This window comes from Bos grunniens, chromosome 14, assembly GCF_055505025.1.
Source record: "Bos grunniens cultivar Pamir isolate PY7600 chromosome 14, Bosgru_T2T1.0, whole genome shotgun sequence".
Lineage (NCBI taxonomy): Eukaryota > Metazoa > Chordata > Mammalia > Artiodactyla > Bovidae > Bos > Bos grunniens.
The window spans coordinates 67,468,893-67,481,658 of NC_141178.1; the positions used below are offsets into that span (position 1 = coordinate 67,468,893).

General features: G+C 40.6%; 1 protein-coding gene across 28 annotated transcripts in view; it reads left to right on the forward strand.

The window, feature by feature from the left end:
- NSMCE2 (NSE2 SUMO ligase component of SMC5/6 complex) overlaps window positions 1-12,766 on the forward strand; it is a 236,726-nt gene that overhangs the window by 155,645 nt on the left and 68,315 nt on the right. For 2 of the 28 annotated variants that reach the window (XM_086337212.1, XM_086337214.1), the window contains one exon: window positions 2,878-3,196. The exons of 24 other annotated variants lie outside the window; for them this stretch is intronic. Coding sequence is in view for 1 of the 4 variants with exons in the window: in XM_086337218.1 (XP_086193344.1) it covers window positions 2,931-2,932 (2 nt within the window). In the remaining 3 variants the exon portion in view is untranslated. Of the gene's footprint in view, window positions 1-2,877; window positions 3,197-12,766 lie in introns of those variants that run through there. 2 more of the 28 variants (XM_086337215.1, XM_086337218.1) reach the window with 2 other exon arrangements.

A 12,766-nucleotide genomic window follows, 5' to 3' on the forward strand; every position in this document is an offset into this window, starting at 1 on the left:
CTAACTGTCCAGCAAGTATTCAGCTCCCCGAGAGAAGCAGGCTGGGATTGGAGTTGAGGAACAGTCAGGTGGAGGTCAGAGCCATAGTCCAGGGTGAAAGTGTAAAGTCTGTTACTTGCATTATGCGTTTATATAGTTATTTGGTTGTTGTTCAGTCGCTAAGTCAAATGCATCAACTGTAACCACCATGAAGGGAGTTGTTTTCATTTTTAAGTAAGTGGATTCCTGTGATCTACGATTTCCAAAAGTTTATAGTTGCCAGTTAGATACGCATGTTTTTTTCTAAGGAAATCATCAGAAAGGACATTCCACTCTTATTACAAAGCTAATTTGGGGGTAAATATTTTGATAGATGTGGCTTGGTGCACCTGGGGGCTGAGAGAGCCATGGCCGAGCCGAGGCAGTTCATGCAGATGCCGCACTGAGACAGACCAAGGGTTGTTTTTTTCTCCCCATGTATATCACAAATGGTGGATTGTGGTGGCGTGACTATTAACATTTTCTTTGCCACTGTCAGCAAAGCAGCTTCCTAATGAAAAATGGTCTTGTTATTTAAAATGATAATGACCATACTAAGACTTCTGTCAAGTGAATTTACAACAGCGTAGATGACAAATACAAACATTTTAGGTAAGAGACCTACAATCATTAGAATCAAGGTGCTGGACTGGAATAATAAGAACTGCTAAATTTAGACCAGATAAACCTAAGTGTTTAGGGCTGGAACATTTACCAGCCATATGGCCAGAAAGATGCATTAAGAGGGGTAGATTGCTACTTTGATTTTTCTCTTTTTTTTTTAATCTTTTTCCAAGCTTAGAGTTGGAACACTAAGCAGAGTTAAATCATAACTTATAATGTATTAAAATAATCAAGTACATCATCCAACTTAGTTGTTAGCAAATAAACATGCACATTTAAAATGGTGACTGCTTGCCTGTCTTCTGGCAGATCGGTTGCATTAAATAACATTTTAAAATTGTAACACTTGTTTTTCCTTTGAGCTAGTCTTGTCTTTCATCAGCCTTAAAAAAATGTGCCCTTGTGAAGGTGGCATTGTTATTTGCAGAGAAGTGGCAGGGTACACTGAGCACAGTCTTCTACACACCTCATGAGTTAGCAAGCAGCGCCTTGAACTCTAACCACTGAGCATGTGTTTCATTTGTCACTTTTTGTTTTCCTGCTGGGGTATAAATTCCTCGATGCAGGAAGCATCTTTATGTCCTCATCCAGAGGGGACTGAATAGAAGTTGGTGTATTCTAAATTTAGTCTTGTGTTTCTGCTAGAGAAAAATAGGTCCAAGCATTGCCTCAGTGAGAGCCTGCATAAATTCAGTAACTGAATTTGATTTTCCAAAGAGTATTTCTAAATTGACAAAATGTCCTTTTAAAACCATTTACCTAAAATGTTCTGATTGCAACATCAGCTAAGCCTATTATGTTCTCTTATTAAACAGTTTTACTGTTCTGTGTGCAAACTGCCTATTCAAAGCAATAAAGCTGAGTTGACTGCAGACTTTCTAAAAAGCATGATTTTTTTTTAATAGTGAAAGAAACTGTATATTTCCTATCATTATATATAATAATAAAACAACAACAAAAAAGAAATTCAGAAAAGATTCTGTTAACCTCCTTAAGAAAAAGAAAGTTACTATTTGAAGTCTGATGGGTTTTAATAAAAAATGATACTGAATGTGTAATTTTAGCTATCCTTTTGGCTCCTTAAATGTTTTTAGGTTTTTGTTGGGGCCCTAAACAGAAGAAAGTCCTTCTGTGTCTATAGATTCTTTATTTAAGGCACAGAGTTCAGTAGCAGTTCACTGACTAATTGAGGAAATATTCTTATTACATTATAAAATTCAAAACTCAGTAAGGGAAATCTCTTTTTATACTGGTGTAGTTTATCTATAACTGTATTTGGATCAAATAGACATGTTTAAGCCTTTTTCAAAAGCATAGTTGCCTCCCTAGCTGCTGCTCTCCTGGGCTCCAGGCTACCAAAATAGTAGCACAACTGCAGAGACCACAGAATTTGGGGGAAAGAAAATCCTACCCACCCAGAAGGGGTCAGTGAATGCCAGTGTCAACTTTTTGCCTACGACACATGTGACAATTATAAGCAGATTAGGATGGCATTAAAAGAGAATCAGTTTCCACCAGTAACAGCCTTTCTTCCTTAAAGCACGTGGGTGAGATATAGTTCGCTCTTTGCCCAAACTATGCAGAGGACCGCACAACAGCACAGGCCATTTAACCTGGAGCCAGTGAAAGGATGCTGGCCCAGTGTGTAATTTTTATGATAATGCCGTAATGCTGGAGACATTCTAAGTTTGGAGACAACTAAGCCGTGTTGAGAGCAAGCTGTTGGTTTATCTGTAGTAAAGAGGAAATCTCAGTCACTAAATGACTAAAAATGTTCATGTACTTTACAGAAAGGCTGGCCGAGTAGTATATTTGGTATATCGAAATGGTGATTTAAGAATCTTAGAAGGCTCTAATGCCCTTCCATATCTTCTTTATACTCTTATTTAGCTCATAGTTTACAAACTCAGAATCGGGTAGGGGCCACAGAAGAAAATAAATGGATAAGTCTGGTCCCATGAAAATTGGTTAACTAGAGAGCAGATGCCCTGTCTAGTAGCATATCTTGCAGTTTTTCTAGAGAATTTGAAAATTGGGACTTTTGAATGAAATCTCTTAGTTTTTAAATACTAGCTGTCAGGTGGAAATTTAAAAGCAATATGTAGCCAAACAAAATTTGTCTGCAGCCTGCATGTGATTGGTGCATATTATACCTGCTTCACTGATTTCCTTGATTTGAGAGTCAGAATTTATCCTTTTGATTTCGGGCTTTTGTCTGTTAATTTTAAAACACAGCTATAGGGGCTTCCCTGGTGGCTCAGTGGTAAAGACTCTGCCTGCCAATGCAGGAGACATGCTTCGATCCCTGGATTGGAAAGATCCCACATAACATGGAGCAGCTAAGCCTGTGTACCACGTCTACTGTGCCTGTTGTCTAGAGCCCATGCTCTGCAGCAGAAACCACCACAGTGAGAAGCCCGCGCACTGCAATGAAGAGTAGCCCCTGCTCGCTGGAACTAGAGAAAAACCACACAACAGCAAAGAGCGAGTACAGCCAAAAATTTTTTTTAAATAAATAAATAAAATTTTAAAAAGCAACTGTAATCCTAAGAAAGTCAGCCTTTCAGTATGTCCGTGAAGACTTGGTAGTTTCTGTTGAGTTCGGCTCAGCACACGGTTACTATGCATCATCTGTGGATCATACACTGAGCTCTGGCACAGCGATGACAGTGATACCCTACAGCCCACGCCTTCAAAGCATCTGTCTGCTGTGCCAGAGCAGGATGCCCTGTGTTACACAGGACTTGGAGCTCCAGTGCAGAGCTGTATTAGGTAACCTTGGACTCTCCTTCTTGCACAAATTTTGCCTACATAGTAGGTGGAAATTATGAAAACACTTGATGGAGGCAGCTATACTATCATAGGAAGAAGGCTCTTTAGCATAGCTGTTGAAAGAGCATGTCATAAAGCAAACTGCCTGAATTAGAATCTGGATCGTACGTCTTGATAATTGTGGGACCTTGGGCATACTATACTAGGGCTTCCCTGGTAGCTCAGACATTAAAGGGATTGCCTGCAATGCAGGAGACCTGGGTTTGATCCCTGGGTCAGAAAGATCCCCTGGAGAAGGAAATGGCAACCCACTCTAGTACTCTTGCCTGGAAAATTCCATGGATGGAGGAGCCTGGTAGGCTACACTACATGGGATTGCAAAGAGTTGGACATGACTGAGAAACTTCACTGATTCACTGGGCATACTATGGGCTTCCCTGGTGGGCATACTATGTAATCTGTCTGTGGTCCCAAGGTACATGTTCTGTAAGTGAGGACAGTAATAATATCTGTTGTAGAATTATGATGATGATGAAATAAGGTAATGTTATATTTGAAGCTCTGAGCACAATGCCTAGCACATGGTCAGTTATTAGCTTCTGCTACTATTGTTCTCAGAATCAAGAGAACTGATTTTGGGCACCCATTCTGCCTCTTTCAGTAGCTATGACCAACTAGAAATCACTTAGCCTCTAAGTGAATATCACTAAGATTAGGATAATGTGAAGATTAAATGTGATTATGTATTATAACACATAAAGGGATACATAGATGAAAAGTATTATTTGATAATAGAAAAAGGCTGTCAACATAATAGCATGGGGAGGGGGCAGGATCCTAATGACATCACATGATCAATATATTGATCACAGGGGAAACCCAAGGCCGATTTTTGCCTATTTCTGAAAAAAATTTTTTTTTTATTTTGGGATACTTCCACTTTGTTTAAAAAAAAAAAAAAAACAAAAAAACAAAAAACTCCCTTAAGGAAAGAGTATCTCCTCAACTCTCACAACTCCTTTATTCAGCTTGCTTTAGAAGAGTTCCAAGCTGTGGCTAAGACTCAAGATGACACGCAGGTGCAGAGCTAAGGCTGTAATCTACTTCAGAGTGTGAGACACCCAGCAGAGCAGCCCAGGATCTTGACACCAACCAATGCATTAGTTAGAAATGAGCAAACAGGATGAGAGAGATTCCACCCAGATCCAGCACTGTTGAACCAGTGATCTTTGCACCACCTCAAGATACTTAGATTCTGTCATTGTTAGGATTTCAGCTGCCTCTCTGACTTCCCATGTTTTTTGAAGACAGCATTCCAGTGAGTTTTGGTATCTTTAAATGTTTTGAGGAGGAAAATGATGTCATGGGTATAGGAGCACCCACAGAGGTTCTGGGCCGGGCTCAAATACTTGAATCTGAATCTAAAGAATTTACTGCATCACTGTATTCTGTGGTAATATTAGCATAACTACTAACAACAACAGCAGCAAAAGGTGTAGTACCACAGTCCGGGCAGCACTTTCTTTTTGTTTGGTGAAAAAAAAAATAGCTTAATACAACCAGATGAAAATAGGTTGATCCAAACAGTGAAAACCCTGTTCCCCTCTTGAGCTTGTGGAGAGAGAGCTCCTTTGTGCGTATTCTTTTTATAGCTAATGTGCTAATTGGCCCAGAGATAACACCTGTGTGATTTATTTTTAAAAATCTTACTGAAATCTCTATCTCGGTAAGATTCTAGGAAAGAATAGCAACAGCTGGCCCTACATGTGCTTGAATGATGCCATGTGAAAAAGATTCTAAATATAGTTGGAATTGGAGTCCAATGTACCTCTGTGCTACAGGGTATCAATGGAGCTAGATCTGAAGGAGCTTATCATTAAAATAACCTAAAACTAAAATGGTGTGATTTGCTCTGGAAAGCACCAAATATTTACCTTAAGTAATCTCTGTTAGCAAACTTGAACATTAATTGGTCCATTCCCACTTGCCAGATGGGGAGAAATACCAGAGCTCAGAGAAGCAAAAATAATCACACAGGTCCAAGAAAATAGCTTTTTATAAGAAGTCTTCCGTCACATTTGATACCTCAGGAAGGCCTTTTTCTATTTTTCTCAGCCCTTGAATTTCATAGCACCTGAGTTAGCAGCTCTTGACATCCCAAATTCCTTCCCTCTCTTTTCTCCTCCCTTCCTTTCTTCTTCCTTTCTTTCCTTCCTTCCTTCAACAGATATTTCTTAAATACACACTCTGTGCTTAGTACTTTATTACACCCTGGGGATCCAGAGAAAAATAAAGTAGATACAGTTTTTTACTCTCAACAGAGTATTTAAGTGACATAGTGGATTTTATGCTTTAAACATGGAGGCTTAGATAAGAGTGTTACAAAGCTCTTAATAAATAGAAGTAAATAACACCTATATGTGAAAAGAATACAAGATTCTGTGAAGTCTGTAACCACAGGTCCAATATAATAGGTACTATTTATTGAGCACTTATAATATGCCAGGAATTCCATACACACAGACACACACACACAGACACACACACACACACACACACACACACTCTTACATAATTACCCAGTGCTGTACATGCTAAGTTGCTTCAGTCATGTCTGACTCTTTGCAACCGCATGGACTGTAGTCCACCAGGCTCCTCTGTCCATGGGATTCTCCAGGCAAGAATACTGGAGGGGGTTGCCTTGCCCTTCTCCAGGGGATCCCGACCCAGGAATTGAACCCATGTCTCTTAGTCTCCTGCATTGGCAGGTGAGTTCTTTGCCACTAGCGCCACCTGGAAGCCCTAACGTTCTGAAAGTGAAGTCGCTCAGTCGTGTCTGACTCTTTGCGACCCCGTGGACTGTAGCCCACCAGGCTCCTCCATCCATGGGATTCTCCAGGCAAGAATACTGGAGTGGATTGCCATTTCCTTCTCCAGGGGATCTTCCCCACCCAGGGATCGAACCCAGATCTCCCACATTGCAGGCAGATACTTTAACCTCTGAGCCACCAGGGACTCCCCTAACATTCTGAAGGTGGATGTTATTATCCCAATTTACAGATGAGGAAACTGAAGCTCAGTGAATGAGATTGGAATGTCCAAGATTATATATGGTTAATATGTAACTTAGCCAGGATTCAAACCCAGATCTCTCTTGACTAAAACGTGAGCTCTTAACCTTTAGGATAGACTTTGAAATCTTACTTGGCCAATCTCCACTCTGCCAGTGGCAACACTCACCTCCCAGTGCCTGGAGTAACTAATGTGTACTTCCTTATCAATGTCTAATCTCCTGGTTTCTTCTCAGAATCACAAAGCTACCTGAAAATCAAAAGGAATTAATCATCACCAAAAGTTGAAGGTCTTTGCTTTAACAATTTCTTTCCTTTGTATTGATGTGACTTTGCAGTGATAATGACAAAACCTATTCAATCAGCGATCTCTTTCAGATTTTCCCAATTTTCAGAGACTCCAAATAACATGATTAAAAGTGCATCATGCACCATATTGCACCATATATTTGCAGAGAGCATTATATTTTACTAAACACTTTCATGTCTAAGAACTTGCTTAAACCTCACATTCTGGGCTATAGCATAAACCAGGCCTAGAGCACAGAAATTGTCCCAAAGTCAGTAGTTTCTAGCAAAGCCGAGACTCCAGCTCAGTCTGACTCCTTTGCTGCCCCCAAAATCACGTTTGTATAGAGATTGTAATCCACTGGATTGAGGAATGTAGTTTTCATTGTTTATTCCAGAACTTCAGGAGACACTGATGAGATGATAAACTTTTTCTAATCCCACTAGCAGTGTTCTCTGTGGGGCTTTATTGAGCATGTAAGAAATCTTCAGATTGATAAGATTTAGAATTTGTCTCCTGCTCTCTGATGTTGCTTCAAGCCCAGTGTCACCGTTTCACGCTGCTACTGCTTCCCACAGATGCCTGATCCTGTGACATGTATGGCTTGACAACTCTCCTGGCTGAAGACAATTAGAAGCTAAAATTTGTTCACATTGATTACGTAATTAGGACAGCTTTCTCCTCTGGGAGCCTTTCCTTCAGTTATGTCTCTTCCCCAACATCCTCAGTCTCCATCTCTGCGGCTTTCCTCTCAGCCTGGAGGCCCACTCAGGTCTTTCCATCTTTCCTTTTAGAATGATTGATGGATCATAAAGAGAGAGGTTGAGATCATCCCACATTTGCTGATGCCTCTTCCCTCGCTTCCCCTTTTCCAGCGGGCTGCTTCAAAGAGTGGTCTGAATACCCAGGGACCACTTCCTCTCTTCCATTCACTCCTCCATCACGGCAGCCTGGTCTCTTCCCTTGCACCAGAGAAAACCTCCCTGGAACAAATCTCCAGCTACCTGCAGCTGGCACAGATTTTTAGTCTGTTTCTTACTGAGTTTCTTTGCTTCGTTTCAAATCTTTGACGACTTAATGCTGCTAGACACTGCTTTCTATTCCATCTCCTTTGTTGGGTTTCCTGACTCCTCTGCCTGCACCTAAATGATGCTTTGTAGGATTGTGCATCTGGCCGCTTGCCCTCTTTTGTACTATACTGACTCTCCTTGTATCGTGTCAGTTATTGCCCCAGCCCCACCTTTTTGCTGCTGGGTGACATCTCCAGCCAAAGTCCTCCCTGTTATCCTTCTTACCCATTGGGTGTGGAGCACTGCAGCTTCCACGTGCCCTCTTTTCTTAGAAAATCAGCTTTTCCTCCGGCAATCCCAGTTATTGGGTCGTCCAATCCAGGTGGCGCTAGTGGTACAGAACCCACCTGCCAGTGCAGGAGACATAAGAGACACGGGTTCAATCCCTGGGTTGGAAAGATCCCCTGGAGAAGGGAATGGCACCCCACTCCAATATTCTTGCCTGGAGAATTCCATGGACAGAGAAGCCTGGCAGGCTACAGTCCATGGGGCCGCAGAGTTGGACACGACTGAACACCACTCAAGTAAAACAAAACCTATAGTCTTAATAGATTGACTTGCCTCCTTCACTCCCAGTAATCACATCTCAGTTCTTTAGCCTCCTAGGTAATTTCTCAAATCTGCTCTCTCCCTATGCCCTGGCCCTTCCTTTATCCTGGCATTTGTCTTATGCTCTTCCTTGTCTGAAGTGCTTCCCTCACTTTTGACTCGTTGTCTCTGACATGGCCAGTTTCTTCTTATTCGTTTTTAAAGACTCATCATGAGCTTTACTGCCCCTTTACTTTATGCTCATGTCTTTCTTAATGCTCTCCAGATACCCCGGATCTCTCTTCCCCACCAGGCTGAGCTGCTTCAGTACAAATACTATTCCCTACTATTCCCTGGTCTTACTCATCTTTGTGCTCCCAGAGCCTACAACCTAAAACTTACCAAGACTTCAGTAAATATTTGTGGAACTAAATCAATAAAGTAGTCAGAGCGCATGAAAAACATTGGGAACAGGAGCTTTGGAGGACAGTATAGGCAGTCATCCTAAGCACCTTGTTCACGCGTAGGACCGTGTGCACATGCATGCGTGGTCAGTTGCTTCAGTCGTGTCCGACTCTTGGCGACCCTCTGGACTGTAGCCCAACAGGCTCCTAGGTCCATGGGATTCTCCAGGCAAGAATACTGGAGTGGGTTGCCATGCCCTCTTCCAGGGGATCTTCTCAACCCAGGAATCAAACCCGTGTCTCCTGCATTCCAGGCAGATTCTTAACCCACTGAGCCACCTGGAAAGCCCCTCTTACAGGACAACTGGCTTTTAACACCTAGACCCTCTTCCTCACATCTTTGCCTTGAACATACTGTTTACACACTCCTTTCTCTTAGCACAGCCCTCCCTACCTCTGCTCGCAATCTGCCTGACTCCTGCTTATTTTCTCGGACTGAGCTCATAGAGCCCAGGATTGGATGAGATGTGTCTCCTCCATGCTGGTAGCAGTGGCACTTAGCAGAGGGCATCACGGTTTCCTGTCTCCTTGTCTGTCTTTGCCCGTAAACGGTGAGCTCGTTTTAGGACAGAGACGAAGTCTTACTCCTCTTACGTTCACGGTGCCTGACAGATCTCTGAGGAATAATGAGAGAAGACACTTTAAAAGTAGCAGATGTTTGTGGGTGTGCTGCTGTTGAAATCTCTCAAGTATATCCACGCCTCTCCCTGCCCCCACCTCCCACCCCACAACAAAAAGCTTAAGTTTCTTTTTCTTGAGTAGGACCTCATAAAGCCATGCATTTTAGGTGTGTTCAGATTCTGGTGTCTCCAGTTAAGAGTTGTTAATCAGAGTAGCTGATCAACTACTGAGCTTTAATCAAAGCATTCATTATCAAAGCCTTTTTGTTTATGAGTACAAATACACCATTGATGTTTATAAGAAGAATTATTTTTTGCCTTGCATGTTAACTAGCCACAAAAGCTGGTGGACACATGTGATAGTGTTTTTCACAGAGTTTAAAGAATGTTGGCCTTTGATGTTCTGCCCTTGAATGGAAATGAGCCTGCTTTTTAAAATCACCGGTGAGGAAAATGGGAAACTTCGAGGCAAGCACCTTAGAAGCATTGTTAGCATTCCTAAGTATTAAAATCCAACAGGTGGATTGTTTATAACACAGAGGGGAAAGGTACTTTTCTGGAGAATAGCACCTATACTTGATGCTATGAAAATGAATGAGATTCAGTAGGCTCTATTAATATTTCATATTAAATAGAAATGTCTCAGTATGATTGAAAGCAAAAGAATATAACATGAGCTAACCTTAGCAAAAAAAAAAAAAAGCTATAAGGAAGTAAGGGTTCTTATGGGAAAGGGACTAGAAACAAAATATGAAGTGGATTTTTAGGTCTTTCTCAGACCATAAATCTTCCATCTCTGTTTATGATTTGTGCTTCTTTCTTTTCTGTCTCTAGACTAGCTTTCTCAGTTTCCCTTTCCATCTAGTGGGAAGATGCCCATGGCATAGCCCTCTAAGCTGTATACCCTCTTTCCTTTCAGCTGAAGAACTCAGATTGAATTAGAATCTCTCAGTTCCAATTCCAACCTCTCAGAAGAGAGAAGTCGTTCTATATGTTAATAGTATAGGCCAGAAGTCCAGTGTGGTCAAGGGGACAGATGGGATGGGCTAGACAGACAACCCTGACTACCACCCAACATCAAGAAAGCTTGAAGTGAAAAGTACAACATAGTAGCTCTTATCTCAGTATGTAACATTTAAGAGCTTACAGGCAATAAGCATATACTTCTTCCACCTAAGTATATGCGCCTCAAGGCCAGGCACCATATCTTAATTTTGCTTAATCTTAATCTTCAACTATGTTTAATCCTAATACTTGAAGTAATGCCTGGTAATTGGTATTCAGTAAATATTTATTAGATGGACAGAAACAGATGTAAGTTCTGCCTTCTATGGGAATTACAGTCTGGTAATGAAAGCAGGCAGTAAACAAGAAAATAAAAACCTATATAGTAGTAAGCATTAAAAACATTTTTTAAAGGGGAGAGAGAGAAAGGAGGAGTTTAGTGAGCAAGAATAGAAACTTCCAGAAGGTCATTACTGGGTTTAAGCTACAAACCCAGGGTAGCTATACTGTCTTTTTTTATTCATCCAAAGAGGCCAGAGACAATAATCATAAAAGATGCCATTTACATTTCATTCCATTTATAACTTTAATACCAAAAAGAAAATGTGATTTGCATTAAATCACATGGGCTACAAAAAGATTGCTATAAAGAATTATAAATAGATTGCTATATGAAGAATTATAAATAAATGTGATTAGTGTTCATTGATAGCTTTTAATTTTTATCTGACAATTTGTAATTGTTCAGCTCCTAACTCAGAACTTGATATAATTTTAAATTGATTCTCTGGAATGGTACACAATTAATCAAATGCACAATTAGAGATACACTTTGGCAAACTCTACAAAGAGAACTATATTAAGATTACAAATAATCCAATGAAAGAGACATGTTCTCTAAAGAAGAATCTGGTGAGATTAGATGATACACCTAGATGTGTTTTATGGACATGATTGAAAGATTGTATCTGGTGATCTTAGTAAGAGAGACTAAAGGAGAAGGGATCAAAGAAATGTGTTTTATTAGTATACTTGTTGCCAATATCTAACAGAGAAAGAACTATTCTGGAAGAAAACCAACTCCCCTGAACAATAGTTAACAAAACCTTTACCTGCCTGTATTAATTAAGAATAACCTACAGGTGCTTCTGTATAAACAGCTACAGATCCCCAGTGGCTTATTATTGTATATTTTTCCCTATATAAAGTTCATTGCACATTGTGTTGGGGTGGAGCAGGTCTGGTCCATAAAGTTATTCAAGGACCCAGGCTCTTTCCATCTTGTGGCTCCCTCCTCCTGAGTCCCCTCCATTCAAGCTAGTCTGTGGAGAAAGTGCGAGATTGGGCCAGGTCTCGACAACGAAGTGCACATCTCATAACACTCACACTTCATTGGCCAGGACTGAGTCACATGTGCCACACCTGCCTATGGGAAGGCTGGGAAAACATGTAGTTAGGAACCCAGGAAGAAGAGGAAAATGTGGATATAGGCGAATATTCCTAGTGTCTACCACACTAACAATGTGAAGGTTCAAGAAGCTGTGGAAAACATGGGCAAAGGAAAATATCACGACAAAGCCCTTTGTATCTCCAAAAGAATTTTGTTGAAAAACTTAAAAAGTTTTTCAAATTGTCTTTTAAAAAATTAGGGATTTAGGAACTGTCTATCAGAAGGCTTTTACCACTGGTATTATCATTGGCTTCTATAGGCTACTTGTGTGCTTCCCTCTCAGTGATGAAAATCCAGAAGAAAATTAAATGCAGACAGATTCTGAAAAGTACCATATCTAATCACAATGGCAGTAGTTCTCATCTTCCTGTCCAACACAACTGTAATAGTGATATACCTAGCCAAGAATATCATCTCCGCCTCCAGGAGGGTTTTACATCGTGAAAAACAAAATTTAATTGTCATACTTGCTAAAAACCTCCTTTGGTTTGGAGTGGCATTTCCCAACCAGAAATTTGGGAAAGAATGAGATTCTATAGTTTTCACCTTTGACTCAGGGAGGGGCTGGTTTATATCTGATAGCATATGCTCCTCTCTGTGATAACAATAGCTATCTCCAAATTCTGTTTCAGGGATTCTGCAAATCTAAATATAATAATAGCATTACACTGTTGAGATTTACTATATTCTAGGCATCCTTCAAAGTTCTTTACATCTTCACAGAAAGCCCTGTGCCCTGTAAACTGAGGTCCAGAGATATTGATAAAGACCAGAGCTCAAATTTAAACCCAGGCAGACTAGCTCCAGATATCATGCTTTTAAACATCAGGTTAGATTAGAAGAAAAAAACAAAAC